At 41.7% G+C, this 15,061-nt stretch overlaps 2 protein-coding genes across 10 annotated transcripts in view; one reads left to right on the top strand and one right to left on the bottom strand.

The window, feature by feature from the left end:
- Positions 1–15,061, bottom strand: part of PLN (phospholamban) — a 71,681-nt gene that overhangs the window by 25,910 nt on the left and 30,710 nt on the right. The window contains exon 4 of one of the 4 annotated variants that reach the window (XR_008329517.1): positions 7,621–8,225. The exons of the other annotated variants lie outside the window; for them this stretch is intronic. The gene's annotated coding sequence lies outside the window, so the exon portion shown is untranslated. Of the gene's footprint in view, positions 1–7,620; positions 8,226–15,061 lie in introns of those variants that run through there. 4 annotated transcript variants of the gene reach the window in all.
- The window catches only part of CEP85L (centrosomal protein 85 like), a 93,574-nt gene that overhangs the window by 71,140 nt on the left and 7,373 nt on the right, over positions 1–15,061 (top strand). For 5 of the 6 annotated variants that reach the window (XM_053381776.1, XM_053381780.1, XM_053381778.1 and 2 more), the window contains 6 exons: positions 4,931–5,048; positions 5,986–6,168; positions 8,196–8,348; positions 10,002–10,156; positions 12,288–12,405; positions 13,016–13,066. In XM_053381776.1, coding sequence (XP_053237751.1) covers positions 4,931–5,048; positions 5,986–6,168; positions 8,196–8,348; positions 10,002–10,156; positions 12,288–12,405; positions 13,016–13,066 — 778 coding nt within the window. The remainder of the gene's footprint in view (positions 1–4,930; positions 5,049–5,985; positions 6,169–8,195; positions 8,349–10,001; positions 10,157–12,287; positions 12,406–13,015; positions 13,067–15,061) is intronic. The other variant, XM_053381777.1, reaches the window with a different exon arrangement.

Raw genomic sequence — 15,061 nt, 5'->3', positions numbered from 1 at the left:
GGTAGTTCCCATTTTTGTGTGTACTTCTATTGCTAAAGTCATAGGATGAGGCCTATTGCACAGTGTTGTTTTATCAAAGGCTCACTAAGCTCCTTGTGGACTTTTAACTTAATTTGTGTAAAAAATGTTTGATACTGATGCCAAACAAGTTGCAAATTATACTTAGATGTTATAGTGGAATGGGCCCCTTTCCCTTTGTAACCCCTCATGGTCCCTTGGAAGGGGGTGGTGGCCCTGTATAGCACTCATTGTAATGTGACAAGCTACAATAAGTGTGATCAGAAGTGCTATGAGCTTGCATAGGGGTCCCCAGCCCCTTCTCACTTGCCTCAAAAATATTCAAAAAAGAAGCACAAGTTAATACTGCTGGATTGGCATGTTGAGAATATGGAAACGATAAAGAGTTAGTCACATAGTAAAGGAATATGATTACCCCAGAAACTGCCAAAATAGGTAGGATTGAGTGGCAATTGAGCATATGCATTACTCAGAGAATTAACAATTAGTGGGTGGTATAAGAATGCTGTCAGTAAAATAAAATAAAATTCTTAACACTCCGGTCTGGTCATGTGTTTTGGTCCAGTGAAAGAGAGAGAGGTTCATGACTCTTTGATGGATGAGTGAGCTCCTTTAAGAATATGGAGCTCACATAAATACTACGTTTTATTTTAGGGGTAGTCTAGTTACAGTTTTTATAATGCATCAAGAAAGAAAAAGAAAGACAGACAGACAGAATTTAACAAATGTGTAAGCATTTTACTCTCTTCTGTCTAAGCTAGAAAAGGGCTATTTCTTGTTTTGTTTCATTTTGCTGTATGTGACTTCTTTTGATTAGTTAAAAATATTGAATACCAAATGACTTCATTTTTAACACTAGAGGGAGCAATGGATTCTTGTATGGTTTTAAGTAGTATATTTGCCGCTTCACTCTATTGAAAGCATACACACATTACAACTATTGTCTTGTAACACTTGGGATTGTTCTGACCTTGATTGGCCATTGCATGCTATGCATTTCCAACGCTCGTGCTGGCTGGCAGTGTCGGTTTGGCAAGGATTGCCTAGAATGGTAGTGTGAATAAATGCCAAATGCTAAACGTATGACATAACTCTCTGAAAATAATAGCACACTCATCAACAATTGCTACGTTCTTTTCTAAACAGCTTAGGGACACTCAAAGGGCTTTTAAGGGAAGGTAAATACAAAGCTTAGGATTTGAGGGAAGAGATCTCATTCCACAGGGCATAATGATGTTTGAAATCCTGAAACAGCTGCTGAATCCTTGGCTTAGTGCCACGATTAGAACTGTGGTTAACTAATAACTAATTCCCTGACCATTGAAATGGATACTTTTGGGGTTTGGGGTCTCGTGAACAAAATACTGTTTCATTACAAGGGTTAGAACCTTGTGCTGGGTATAACTTAATTCTGTACATGCCTACCCAGAAGTAAGTGTGATTTAAATTGCAGGTCAGATGGCAGCAAAATTGTTCAGAAGCAGGTATCTTTCATATATATATATATATATATATATATATATATATATATATATATATATACACACACACACATACATGCGCGCGCGCGCACACACACACACACACACACACACAGATGCATTTTGCAAATGAAGTAAAACACATATTGCTTATTTTTGTTTGTTTTTTTCAGCCATCTCAGGCTCAAATAGCACATGAAAAGCAGGTATGCACTACAACATTTTGTTGTGGTGTCCCAACTGTATCCTTAAAAGCCATGTAAGGTCATGGCCGTCACCATATTTAGGATTGTTATACGCTATGTGAAGAAATACTTTTGACAATCTACTTGAAATACCTGAAATTAACTAAAATTATGTTTTCTATTCCTGCTGTGCTAGTTGATGTAGAAAGACTATGTGGGGGCTAAAATTAATTCTGATCATATAGCTGTCAAATATGGCCGGCTGAGTTCTTGAAGATGTGCCATTAGTGCATGCAAACTGCATGTATAAACATGCTTTCTTTTATCATGCATTTATTTTTCAGGAGTTACACTGCAGTTGTAAAAGTTCTACATTCATATGTCTATATAAAATGTTTCTGAACTGACTCAAAATTAGATTCGAAACAGTTGAACTTTTACTGAACCATTTTTTTAAAAAATGTTTGTGTCTGAGCTGAAACTAAACTGGAAAGTCTAAAAATGGTAATGAAGCTAAACAGGAACTGAACATATGTTTAATTGTTTAGTTTTTGGGTTTATGGATACGGAGGGAATGTTAGTTTTTACACTAACATTTGAACAGTGTTATCTAAAGCATATCTAAAGCAAATTAAAAAATGGGGAGCTTTTCTGAGTGACTGCTTTGTCTCACAAAATCTGAGTCCCTTTGAAGCTTATTGTACTATGTTTTATTTATTTAGCAGAATTTGTATACCACTTAATTTTACATAAAACTGATAAGTGGTTTACAAAGAATATGTAAAAGTTAAATTAAATCCCATGCCGTGGGTTACTAAAATTGGAATAGGTAAAAAGATATGGCAATGTGACAAATGGTTTTACAATTTAAATATTTTTAAATGTTTAATTTTTCAGTGTCAATTTTCATACAGATAAGAAAAATAAAGATAGTTTTTTAAGAGGACAGAATACACACCACAATGACAATACATATTCTCAGCTCACTCGTTCAGTAAAAGTTCAGAAAAGTCTTGAAACAACTTACAATTTTAAAAATTCAATATAGAGTACAATATTAAACATGGATTCAATACAGAACTATATATTTATCTGTTATTACTAATTTTCTAAAAGGGCAACTCTTCCTCTCAGTTTGGCTTGTTATTTACACTATAAAAATGTTTCTTGACTTAAAAGTATAATCTAAGCATTTGGATGCAAAGGACTGCATCTAAGTCATACTCAGAACAGATCCACTGAAATACATGGTCTTAAGGCTCATTGAAGGGACGCAGGTGGCGCTGTGGGTTAAACCACAGAGCCTAGGGCTTGCTGATCAGAAGGTCGGCGGTTCAAATCCCTGCAACGGGGTGAGCTCCCATTGCTCGGTCCCTGCTCCTGCCAACCTAGCAGTTCGAAAGCATGTCAAAATGCAAGTAGATAAATAGGTACCGCTCCGGCGGGAAGGTAAACGGCGTTTCCGTGCGCTGCTCTGGTTCGCCAGAAGCTGCTTAGTTGTGCTGGCCACATGACCTAGAAGCAGTACGCCGGCTCCCTCGGCCAATAAAGCGAGATGAGCGCCGCAACCCCAGAGTCGCCCACGACTGGACCTATGGTCAGGGGTCCCTTTACCTTTACCTTTTAAGGCTCATTGGTTTCATTAAATCTGCAACTTTGTCAGATACAAATATTACTCAAAGTGTGGATACTATTGGCAGGAGTCAAGTATAACTTTTGGTGATGAGACTATATAATGGGGCACAAAAGCTAACTGTTTTTAGTTTAATCGTTACAGAGATTGGTTGTTGCCACCTTACACACATGTCTGAAGAAAGGAAAGAGAATCAAATGACCCAGTAAACATTCAGACCAGTGATACCCAACCAAGCATTTTGAAAGTTCACAATTGCACCCATGCTGTTGTTACCAACTATTTAGAGAAGACTTCCCATCTATGGAGCATATGAGTTCAATATAGCATATAATTCAAAAAAGATGGGTTGTGTAAGAAGTAATTTCTACTCTATAATGAGTATGGAGGGTTAAATGGGAGAATGATCAAATGAAGAGGTGGAAAACTGGAGGTACCATTAGGGTGGAAAAATAGAAGCTGATAATTGGAAGTATGGAAGACAAAAAGAGAGGGGAAATACTGCAAATGTTGGAGAGAGAGAAATTATTGGTTTGAATGTTGCAAAATAAGGATTCCACTTTTGTATGTAGACTCAGATCACTACATAGCAGACACCTGAGGTCTTACTATCTGGAATGTATTGGAAAATGTTAGAATTACCTGCAGACTGGCAGACAGCCGAGTATATAGTTTCCATTGCTGCACTCTGACTAGGCTTGTGAGATCACCATGCTATCTTTTTTTAAAAGCAAAGCCCTATCATTGTGTGGTTATACAGTGGATTAATAGCAACAGCTGTTGGAGTAACAAAGGATTAAAGCAACCATACAACATTATCAGCAATGAAATGTACGTGGCACAAGGCCTTTTATTGTCAGATAACTCCAGAGATTTATAGGATTATATGTATGGTAGGGAATGTTTTTGCAGTTCATTTTGGCATCCTTTCTGAATACTTTGACAACTTTTTAAAGCTCATGTTAGATTTACTATGAGAATTAATACTGTGAAATATAATTGCATACGAAATAAATGAAACATTTTTGTTCTATTTTTTTGCAAGCAACTTTCAGTATAGTTACGTTAATATGTGCAAGTAACCGCTGGTTATGCAAATATTGCATTGAATTCACCTATAACAAAATGGAATAGTCAGGTATATTGAGCCATTGCATATTACAGGGGATGGTTGAAGCCTTCACTGAATCAAACAGTTTTCTATTGGCATATGGACACCGATTGTATACAGTCCATCATATTTTAACAAAAGTGACATATAGTCCCAAGTCTTCAATTTAGAGTTCTGATAGCACTGTGAAGGCATACCAGGCCTCCATTCACCTTAGGAGGAGCAGCAAGTGATCTGCTTCAGTTCACAAAGAGCTGCCAAATGCACTGAAGGGAATCAGGAGGTCCCCACAGGCAGGAATCTTCTATAGCCACACTAGAGCTAATGTACTCATACCAGAATGTTGATCTGCTCATGGCAGTTTCACTTCCATAGTTAATACAAAGTTGTGGAACAACTTTGAGATGAATCGACAAGAGGGTGAAAATGGAAATACTGGGAAGCATGATTCAAGTTTCATGCGTTCTTTCTTTGTTTCTGTTCTTTCTCTTATGAATTACAGGCAGAACCAGCAAATTAACCTTTTATATCAGAAAATAAGGGAGAATGAACTCCGAGCTCAGCAAGCAAGGCTCGGGCATATTGTGAATTGTGAAGACCCTTACATGAGTAGTTTCCAGGTACGAATTATTATTATTTTTAAATCATCAGGATAGTCTGCACACATCTGTTATTATGAAGGGCAAGCCCAGACTCATCTCATAGTAACTTGTATTACATTTGGAGAAATGCAAAAAAGGTTTTGCCTTCCAGACAAATCAAATTATGGTTAAATACATAACCGTATTGGAGCAGTTCTTATATATTGATAATAGTTTAAAATCAATTCAGTGCATGTGTTGTTACTACCCCCTTGCATTTCAAAACTAGTATCTCGTTACATTTTATAAGCTTGGAATTTAAAACACCTCAGATACAAAAGTGAAGAGATACATATTAATGAAATAATTATTTGTGTTGCATCATGAAAGAATCTGAGCAGCTGTACTATTTCAGAATGTAGGTTAGAGGTTTTATTCTTGATGAACAATTTTGCCATTGGATAACCTTTTTGTCTAGATTAGGCCTGAGCACAATTCCCCCCCCCCACCACCATAAGGTTAAGTTTTGTGTTTGGAGGGGAGGACTAAAGGTGGGAGGGAGTTGACCTGACATGGTTCGTTGTACATGTTGAATTGCATAAAAATGAACTGCCAAACTCATTTTCGTTTTTGTTTCATGCTCAGATGCATATTTTTTTATTTGTAAAACTACTTATAGACCCCGTTCCCTACATAAAATATCAGTGCACTATACAAAATATGCAAGTACAGCAAAACATAAAATACCACAAAATACAAATAATATGCTGGGATATCAGCTGGAAACTGGGTGTGTGCTATAGCTCAATATTACAAACAATAGGTTCTTTGTTGTCCACTTCTGTATGTGCATTACTTAAAACAATATAGCATTCAATATGTTGTACTCTTGCTGAGTTGGCCACTCTGATCCAGGTGAAAGGTTTAGAACAGCATCTTCTCATCTGTTCCCGTTCCTTCCTTTCCTTCTTCAAAGCAGCCTCAGTATGAGAGCACAGTGATGCAGGCTCAATTTGCAGAGAGATCTGTGGCCCACTGTGAAAGGGACGAGCTGGAACGAAAGCTTGCAGCAGTGCAGAGTAAGGAGCTACAACTCAGTGAGTTTCTCAAACAAATGGCAAACAAATCCAATGAAGATAAAAAGAAGATGGAAGAAAAGGTGGGTCTTGCATTGACTTTTCCCAAACGGTTTTATTGCTGAGACAAGAACATATATTTCTCAGACAAGTTGGCTGTACTTAAGGCTTCAGAATGATCCATAGCATCTTTTTTTCGGAGCAGCCTTCCGAAGGCTGGGGGCGGGAGGAGGTCTCTCCGCCCCACCGCCAGCCTTCGGAGCAGCCTTCCGAAGGCTGGGGGCGGGAGGAGGTCTCTCCGCCCCACCGCCAGCCTTCGGAGCAGCCTTCCGAAGCCTGGCGGGTGGAGAAGGTCTCTCCGCCCCACCGCCAGCCTTCGGAGCAGCCTTCCGAAGGCTGGGGGCGGGAGGAGGTCTCTCCGCCCCACCGCCAGCCTTCGGAGCAGCCTTCCGAAGGCTGGGGGCGGGAGGAGGTCTCTCCGCCCCACCGCCAGCCTTCGGAGCAGCCTTCCGAAGCCTGGCGGGTGGAGAAGGTCTCTCCGCCCCACCGCCAGCCTTCGGAGCAGCCTTCCGAAGGCTGGGGGCGGGAGGAGGTCTCTCCGCCCCACCGCCAGCCTTCGGAGCAGCCTTCCGAAGCCTGGCGTGGGGAGGAGGTCTCTCCGCCCCACCGCCAGCCTTCGGAGGAGCCTTCCGAAGGCTGGCGGCGGGAGGAGGTCTCTCTGCCCCACCGCCAGCCTTCGGAGCAGCCTTCCGAAGGCTGGGGGCGGGAGGAGGTCTCTCCGCCCCACCGCCAGCCTTCGGAGCAGCCTTCCGAAGCCTGGCGGGGGGAGGAGGTCTCTCCGCCCCACCGCCAGCCTTCGGAGCAGCCTTCCGAAGGCTGGCGGCGGGAGGAGGTCTCTCTGCCCCACCGCCAGCCTTCGGAGCAGCCTTCCGAAGGCTGGGGGCGGGAGGAGGTCTCTCCGCCCCACCGCCAGCCTTCGGAGCAGCCTTCCGAAGCCTGGCGTGGGGAGGTCTCTCCGCCCCACCGCCAGCCTTCGGAGGAGCCTTCCGAAGGCTGGCGGCGGGAGGAGGTCTCTCTGCCCCACCGCCAGCCTTCGGAGCAGCCTTCCGAAGGCTGGGGGCGGGAGGAGGTCTCTCCGCCCCACCGCCAGCCTTCGGAGCAGCCTTCCGAAGCCTGGCGGGGGGAGGAGGTCTCTCCGCCCCACCGCCAGCCTTCGGAGCAGCCTTCCGAAGCCTGGCGGGGGGAGGAGGTCTCTCCGCCCCACCGCCAGCCTTCGGAGCAGCCTTCCGAAGGCTGGCGGCGGGAGGAGGTCTCTCCGCCCCACCGCCAGCCTTCGGAGGAGGTCCGAGGACAGTGGGGAAGACGCACTGCGCTTCCCCGCTGTCCCCGGAGATTTCCCTATGGGCTTTCATCTTGCGAAGGAAGCCCATAGGGAAATTCGTCTGGCGAAGCACCTCGAAAAACAGAAAACTCTTTCTTCTTGCGAGTTTTCCGTCTTGCGAGGCATTCGTTTTGCGAGGTACCACTGTACTTTTGCAGTAGCAAATGATTAACATGAGCAGGGCTTCCTTATCCTGTAGACATTTTCTCACAGAGGCTCTTGCTCACATTTCTACATATGGGGGGTGGGCACAAAAAAATGTGGTTGACTGCTGTATGTACAAGATACTGGTAGGGATTATGTATGAAACTGCCCACAGGTCTAAAGCTCAAATCCATACAATCACAGAAGCAAAATTTTTAATTGCTCTATTTTGGAAGAAAGAAAAAAGCAAACCAATCACTTGTGTTTATATATATGTTTTGTGGTTTCCGAACTGCTGATTTAAATAAAGGAAAAGCATCTTTAGATAAACACACATCTAACTACTTTTAAACAGTAAAGAAATGTTCAGCTATGGAAATAGTCAGCAAGAGCTCTTAGCTTTTAAAAAGATAAATGACCTATAACAATCCATTTATCTTTTAAATAAAAACAGTTCTACTCCCTGCTGAGAAAATAACTTTCAGAATCTGCTGAGTTTTAAGTATCAAAGAAATCTTTCAAATTACCTTGTGCATATTCGATTCCGACTTCAAAGAATGAGATGCAATATTACTCTCTTTTTAGCTCAAAACTAGAGACAGGTACATAAGCAGCCTGAAAAAGAAATGCCAAAAAGAATCAGAGCAAAACAAAGAGAAACAGAGAAGAATTGAAACTCTTGAAAAGTACCTGGCTGACCTGCCAACACTGGATGATGTTGAAAGTCAAAGTAAACAGGTAATCTGTGTTTCACCTAGAGCTTTTGCTAAATGCATATTATGAATTGCAGAACATAATACTTGCTCACAATGTCCTTGGGTAAACATTAAAAGGTCATGACCGCCTGTAACATCTCTGCATAAGCCCTGTAGAAGTGATTGAGTGCTGCCCCAAAGCTCCTACACAGATCTCATAATGTTCTAGATTTAATAAGAAATTTGCAGCTGCCAGAACTCGAAGGTTAAATTTGTTGCTCTTCATCTATATTCTGTTCCTTTTCTGTTAAGGAAGAGAACAAATAATTATGAAAAACAGTATCTGGTTTCTTTTGTTCTTGACTGGCATAGTAATAGATTGCTGCAATGTTTACATTAAGATTTTTTTATAATCATCATCATCAGACACATATCTAAGAAAAGTCAGCAGAAGTGAGAGCCTTTGTTATGCATAATTAAAAAAAATCAAAATGCAATGTAATTAATAAATTCAAGGAGACTGTTGGTTTGATCCATGATTGCAGATGTTTTATAAAACAAGAGCCCAAAAAAGGAACACCCTGGAAACAAAAAAAGGGAGATGAAGCTTCAGAAACATGCTTAAAGTGGAACCATTTATTGAAAGTTCCGTGTGCCTGCTGCATTTTGATCTATTCCCTCCTATTTTGATGAAACCTGTTTTGAACAAATGACTACAATATGTGGAATACAATTTCTAAATGGTTTTGCTCCTGAATAAAGTTATATTCCGAAACACATTGACAATGTTCCATTTTCTAATAAATTTTAAACTGTTCCATTTCTAACACCATGTTGAAGCTTTGACTCCCTTTTTGTTTGTTTCTGCTTCTCGAAGCAAACCTCCTGAGAATGGTAAAGTGTGATTGATCCATGACCTTCAGAGGTCCTGGAAACATTGCTTTGCCTCAGTCTCTCCCCCCACCCTACCCTTTGTGAAATCTCCAATTTGCAAACAATATGATTCTTGAAGCATGTTAAAGAATACCATATGACAAGAAATAGGAAAAGAAATAGTTCATGATCATTTAGCACTGAGATGCAATAAAAAGTCAGACACATCAAAAGAACTGCAAATATAACTCAATGTATCATAGTACACGGATCATTTTAAAATAACAAAAAAATACAGTCTTGAATGAAAGGAGGAAGAAATACAATTAAGCAACCTGATATGGACAAACAACACTTTGAGTTGCCAATAAAATATTGTAAAGCTGGATTCAGATTATGTAGTATTTAAGTCTTGTTTATATCAGGGCTTATGCATATGATTTAAAAAAATTAAATCCTCCAATCATCAGTGGGTCTGGATGAAAAATACTCTGATAAAGGTGTCTAAGCATCATACATCAGTGGAATATCCATCCACATAGAAACAAAATGCACCCCATTGCCTATTATAATACTTGCCACTGAAGAGCAACATATGGTTACAAAGCACCTGACAATTCAGTGTCTTGTTATACACATCAGGAAGTTCAGTTATATTCTGTTCTATTAACCCAGTATTGTATTACTGTGTTTGAAAGCATTGTATGAATAAATTAACAACAACACCACCACTTTGTTGGTTATTTGATCTACAGTAAACATGCTTCTATATAAAAATATTTATATTTGCTTCTATGTAAAAAATATTTTGGCTTCTCTCTAGCTTCAAGTTCTTGAAGAAAAGAACAAGCAGCTGAAAGCTACTTTGGCTGAGCTCGAAAAGGCTCTAGAAGAGTCCAAAACACAGTGTAAAGAACAAGAATTGCAGCTAGTTTGTCAAAAGAAGAAAGAAAAAGAATTGGTAACAGCAGTGCAGAGGTATGAATAATTAACTTGATCTGTCGTTTATGACTCGCTAGGATCTTTCTATTCCCTTCTGCGTCAGTTCAGTTTTGGTGAACAGATTCACGTGAACTCTGTTGTAATGTCAAACGCCAGAATGCACTACACCGAAGGCAATGATGCAGTATGTTGCAAAGCACAATTGAGATGTGTCAGACTACAGCAATATCATTTTTAATACGTGGGCAATGTTGAATTGCTGCTTTTAGGGAAAGAGGGTTGAAAATGAGAAATATGAGGTTGAGCTGAGAAGGATGTAACAGAAAGCCTGTCTGGTTGCTGAGGAGTGAGGTCTGCTAACTAATGATGTACTTGTCTAGAGTAGGGACCTTGAACTGTTCACTTGTGGACCAAATCAATCTCATAGAAAGATGCCATCTGGTCGTAGAAATCTTGTTGAAGGTATTAGAAATACTTCAGGTGCTATTCCTGCCAACGCCTATATCTTAATTTTAGGCATGTCAAAGCTGTCGTGTAAATTCAAAGTCTAGTTTTGCTGTTTGAACTACAAATAAGAGGAAATAAGGGGGACTTGTCTGCCCAGTAGCTTAGGAGCACACAGACATCCCTTACTGTTTCCTGGTTAAGGGGAATCACACCAAGCAACCACATACACAGTTTCCCGAATGAACAGTCCCTACAGCTGACATATTCTGGCTAGAAAGTTGTAGGGCATCTGCCTAAAGTTAATGGTACAATGGAAACATTCCTCCTTACCATAACAAGTTCCAAAGGAGCTTTTAGGTGTCATTTGTGCCATATGTTTCCCCGGTCAGCATCAGTAGGGCAGAGACACCATGACATGCATTAACTCATTGACCACTTGGTTGGTGAATGCAAAATCAAAGGATTGAACATTCCATTGTGGTTGACGGGTCGAAAGAGTGCAGTCTGGTTACTATAAGTTAGTTTTGCCTTGGGGATCAAATTCTTACTTAGTTGTTAACTCGTTGAATGGCTTTGGATACGTTACTGTCTCTGAGCTGCCTTAATAGCTGCAACTGTTCCGCAATGGATTTGTAGTTACAAAGAAACAGAAAGCAGGATAACAATTCCAGATGGATGTTAAAATGAGAGAATGTCACTGCAGCACAGACTAATTTATTTAGAATTGTTTTATTTAGAATCTATTGTTTTATAAAAGGCTTTTAAAAAGCAAAAGCTAAAGGAGCACTCATTTGAAATTATGCAATAAAGGTAATGGAAGCCATTTTAGAATTTAATTTCCAGTAGTCTGAAACATGTGACATTTCAGTTCGTGACCCTGCGTTGCTTAAAAGTGCATGCCACAAAAGCTTTGTTCAAATGATGAAAGGTTAGGTATTTGGGACAGTTAGCCAGATCACTGGGTGCATTGTTTCCATCTTACATCTGGTACCTATTGCATTTGTGAGTGTGTAATCCACCAGGGTGGCTTTGCAGTCTCCTGAAAGTCTATAAATATTTGAAGGAGAGTCTTGTTTCTAAATTTAAACAACAATTGTCATTGTCATCATTTGTGTTTTCATTTTTGAAAGATGAGGCGGAGGGAAGCAGAAGTGTGATTCTTCCCTGTGCTGGGGCATTTGAGTGTTGTTGACAGGGGTAGGTTGCCCAGGACTCTGCGTAACCAGAGATTGAGGAAATTTCTGCTGACCCCAGGCAGCTAGTCACCTGGAAGCCTGTTTCAGATATCCACCAAGTCATGCTGCAATTCTGGTTAATCTCTTGTAACACTGAGGCGGCCAACATGGTGCCCTCTAAAAGGTTTCGGACTCCATTCCCATCAGCCTCAGCCAGCATGGTAAGTAGTCAGGAATGTTAGAAGTTGCAGTCGCAACAGCATCTGGAGGGTATCATCCCTGCTATAAAGGGCTGTAGGTTCTGATGGCACTCTCAGAGGAAGAATTGGCTGTCTACAGGATCATTTCTTAAAATGAACCTGTCAACATAAATGTGCAAACCCACTCCAATAGCATGCATTAACCATAAAACATCTCCAAGAATGAATCTGTGTACAGAATCTTTCATTTTTGCAGAGCTTACTTATTTCCTGCACAGGATTTGACTCTGGAGTTTTGGTATGCAATTTCTGCTTTCTTTTTGCCTTTTCAAATCCAAACTACAGCCTGCAACAGAAGGTAGAAAAATGCCTGGAAGATGGTGTCCGCCTTCCTATGTTGGACACAAAACAGCTTCAGAGTGAAAACGAAAGCCTCAAAGAGAAAAATGAGAAAGCTAGCAAGGTACATTCATTAAACTGGGATGATCTACCTGTGTCTGAAGAGCTCTTTTTGCTACTGATGTTTGCTGTTACTATATTGTCAACCTGTTTTTGTGTCTCCCTGCCCCAACATATGTTTCCAACAGCTGCCAGTGAAGCACTGGCAGGTGCCACTGGGTGGCAGTAAAGATAAAATATCCCCAGAAATAGTAATGTACAGAGTCAGACCATTCGCCCATCTAGCTCAGTATTGTCCACACCCAGGGGCTGGGAGGCTGCAGTTGAGGTCAGGCACATGTAATTATGCAGTTGTTGATCGACTACTTGCCCCCACTAAGTGGTTGTGCACTTAGGCAGGGCAGACCAAGACACCCTCTGTCTCCACCACTTTCCAACCATTTCTGAGCATGTTTTCCCCCTACCCCATAACTGCCCCCACAGCATCATAAGGCTTTTCTTGTTACTAATTTCATTCCTGATCTTGCAGCATCCTAAGTTGTGTTTTTTATAGCAGTGCGTGTCCTTTGCATCCATTCCCAAGCTTACAACAAATTAGATACCTTGACCTCACAAAAATTTGACAGATACATCAGAGATACAAAGAGCATTTTTGTGTGTTCTTCTCCTAACAGGTCATAGACAATCAAGAGAATCAGATTGCCGAGATGACTTTAGAGATTCAGGTAATGAATTGTGTTTTTGAGGCGTTTAACCTTAGCCTTACTATTGATGAAGATGCATCCTCTCCATGAAAAGAAGGGTTGGCCGTAGGAGCTTCATGAGACAGCAGTAATCTACAATATTACACTGTTTAATGGTAGTTGTGCTTTTATTTGTAATCTGCTTTGGGTTCCCAAGACAGAATGGCTTCATATAAATGCTCTGAATACTTGAATGATGCCACAACCTTCACATAAACATAATGCAGGGAAGAAGAAATGCATGACAAGAATTAAAGCTGAGGTCTAGGGCTAGGCAATGTTAGGTTTTCAACACTGCAATCTGGTGATACACTGTGATGTTGAAAGGGTGGAATAAGCTGCATTGGCTCCAGCCCTGCGAGGCACCGGAGTGAAACTGTCACCACTGCTGCCGAGGTAGTTTCATCCGGGGCCAGATGCAGCTAGAGTGGTGGGCTCCCAGGTCCAGGAGAAAAGATGCAGCCCACCCTCCTGGGCGAAGGCAGCTGGACAGCGGTGACTGTCAGGCCCCATTCTCAGGGCTCCCTCTGCTTTCACACAGGTGGGCTACCTATCTGTCCCATGCAAAGGCAGCAGTTGATGAGGCCACCACAGGAATGCGCCATCTGTGTGGCTTCAACCCCCTCCCTCCGCCTTAGCAGCTGCCTGTGAGAGGTGGGGGGGGGGGAGTTGATCAGCTGAGAAGCAGGCTGCCTTCAATTGCCTGCTTCTCAGCTATTCAAGCCCCTGTGGGGCTTTGTTAAATTGCTCAACTGAGTGGAGCAGTTTAAAAAAGCCGTCTGCTGGTGGTATGAGAGCCAGAGGGCTGTTTCACCCAGCGGTATATTGCAGGTGAAACAGCAGTCGCTCCTGAGTCTCTCTGGAGGCAGGAGGACTCGGGAGCAGCTGCTGTTTCACCCGCGATATATCGTTGAGTGAACAGTCATTGCTGTCTGGCCCTCATACCGGTCCTGGGTAATACATTGCCCAGGCCTGCCTGGCACTTGCTTGTTTCAGCCACCTTTAAAACACAGGCAGAATCATGTGCACATAGGAAGCATTTCTTCACCACTGGAGCCCATGGGCCTGCTGCCCTCATCCAGCTGTCAAAACAAGCTGAGGCAGCAGAAGCAATACACCCCTTTCCCCCTTATTCATACCACAAGACCATCAATAGAGATTCCAGCAATCGTAACATCAGCACAAAAATTATGTATGAACACTACAAACTGAACAAAATATTAAGGGGGGGTGTTACTGGGTTGTTGTTTTATTTTGATTGTGTATATATATTGTGTTATGTTGATCTTGTTCTGTGAACCGCCCTGAGACCTCTGGTTATAGGGTGGCATACAAATTCTATAAATAATAAAGGCAAAGTGTGGATTAACCTTCAGACAAGACAGGCATGCATGCAAAATATGTTAGTATGATCAAGTTTTGATAAGACAAGTGATTTTTAAAACCAAACGATAGCATATGTGAGCAGGTCTTTAATTAATAATCTACAAACTGTTTAATGGAAGCATTATAAAATGCAGCAAGGAATGTTAGAAATATTATTTTTAAAATTAAGAAAAAACCAACGTAGAGAAGCTGTCTGGTGATTGACCATGTCCCAAAACAGTAAAAGATTTACTCAGTTCCTTGAACAATTGTTTGGGTGTGATTTCTGTGGATTATTTCAGAGGTTCAACTCATCTGAAAATAATCTCAGGTTGAATTTATTGTGAAAATGGCTCCTTTGGCCTGGGTGACATATTACCCAGGACTGGTATGAGGGGCAGAGCATGATGGCAGCTTTATCTGGCAGTATATCGCAGGTGAAACTGCCACTGCTCCTGACTCCCTCTGCTGCCAGGGCCGCTGGTAGCAGAGGGACTTGTGAGTGGCAGTGGTTTCACCTGCGATATACCACCATCACACTCCACCCCTCATACTGCAGAGGGAGGAGCAAGCTGCATCAACAGCTGGTACAACTTGTTCATTACTTGGCTT

The sequence above is a fragment of the Podarcis raffonei genome, chromosome 3 (assembly GCF_027172205.1).
Source record: "Podarcis raffonei isolate rPodRaf1 chromosome 3, rPodRaf1.pri, whole genome shotgun sequence".
Lineage (NCBI taxonomy): Eukaryota > Metazoa > Chordata > Lepidosauria > Squamata > Lacertidae > Podarcis > Podarcis raffonei.
The sequence above is the reverse complement of the archived record's forward strand: the minus strand, read 5'-3'. Positions and strand labels throughout refer to the sequence as shown.